We start from the raw sequence: 1,412 nt of genomic DNA, 5'->3' as shown, positions 1-1,412 counted from the left end.
CTTTAAGCACACAAAGTCAGCATTATTATGTACACGCGCGATGCATAAACGACAAAATGTAGCCAAGTATTACTTTAGTAGCCTCTGTCCAGACCATTTAAGTGCAGCAGATATTATAATGGATGATTAACTTTAAATAGTTTACATCACTGTAACTCAGTTCGTAGGGGTAGGAAGAAAGGAGGCGGGGTCGGCGTGGCTGGGAAACGAAGATTCTTTTATTTTCTCAATCACAATCAAACGAAGGTCGCGCCACTGCGCTGCTTACAATCTTACAACTTTAAATATCTGTTGAGTATGAACTCTCAGGTCCTCATCATGCAGACGGTATGTGTCTTTTCCCAACCGCTCTCTCTCTGCCTTGGCATTCACTCCTGCAGCTTCTTATGCATCTCCTCACCAATCACTGTAACAAGACACAGCTGATCTTAATGTGAACTTGACCTACTTACTCGCGTCTTTCTCGCGCCTCCTCCCTTCGGCGCAGACCTCGCTAAACTTGCCACAATCAGTATTAATTTCGTTGACGAAAACTATAACGAAAATATTCGTTAACGACATGTTTTCAATGACGAAAACGAGACGATAACAAAATAAAAATGAATGTGTGATACTGAAAACTGTAATAAACAAAATACTGACATTTTCGTTAACTTAACAAAAATATTCCTGTCCGACCTGGCGGACATCAGATTGCACACGTGTGCTGCTTATGTCATATAAGCGGTAGAGAGAAGTGTGGTGTTGTTCCAATAATGCACCACTGGATGGCGCTCGGGTTTCTTGAGTTGTGTGGAGGTAGATAGGAAGAAGAAGTAGAGATATCATCCCGAATGTGTTAGTGCTGTTAATAAAAGTTACTGAAAGGAATCCACGGTCTCCAGCTTCTTGTCTGCATTAAGACATAACAAATTGGCGACGAGGACGTTTTTTGTACAAGACTTTCTGAGGATGGCTTCAGTAAGTGCTCCATTTCCCAATCCTTTTTTGCCTTGTCCCGGTGAGCCTGCTATACCGCTAGTCACATGGCTGAAAATGTTCTGGAACTACATGCTAGTCATCAATGCTACTGGGGATTTATGGTCAGAAGCCAGAAAACGTGCTTTGCTTCTTCACTGCCTCTGAACCGAAGGTCAGAGATTGTTTTATACACTGCCCAATACCGGTGATGATCTAGCTGATGCTATTAAAGCTTTGCAACAACATGCTTTCAGGAAACGCATACAGAGGATGGATGAAACGGTAGTATAATACATTGCTGCATTAAGAGATTTAGCGACTACTTGTGAATTTGCTGACAATCTTGACGATATGTTGCGTGATCAACTTGTTGAAAATATTGTTAACCCTCGCATTCGTGAAAGATTATTAGTGGAATCTAAATTGACACTGGAGACTGCAATTACAATTGC

At 41.6% G+C, this 1,412-nt stretch overlaps 1 protein-coding gene across 1 annotated transcript in view; it reads right to left on the bottom strand.

Annotated features, from left to right (window-relative positions):
* Positions 1–368: 368 nt before the first annotated feature.
* The window catches only part of LOC130557729 (extracellular calcium-sensing receptor-like), a 6,264-nt gene continuing 5,220 nt past the window's right edge, over positions 369–1,412 (bottom strand). Inside the window, exons 7-8 of the mRNA XM_057339739.1 lie at positions 453–533; positions 369–406 (exon numbers count right to left, since the gene is read on the bottom strand). Coding sequence (XP_057195722.1) covers positions 369–406; positions 453–533 — 119 coding nt within the window. The remainder of the gene's footprint in view (positions 407–452; positions 534–1,412) is intronic.

This window comes from Triplophysa rosa, linkage group LG8, assembly GCF_024868665.1.
Source record: "Triplophysa rosa linkage group LG8, Trosa_1v2, whole genome shotgun sequence".
In the NCBI taxonomy this organism is placed as follows: Eukaryota; Metazoa; Chordata; class Actinopteri; order Cypriniformes; family Nemacheilidae; genus Triplophysa; species Triplophysa rosa.
Note: the sequence above shows the minus strand (reverse complement) of the source record. Positions and strands in the feature narration are given on the sequence as shown.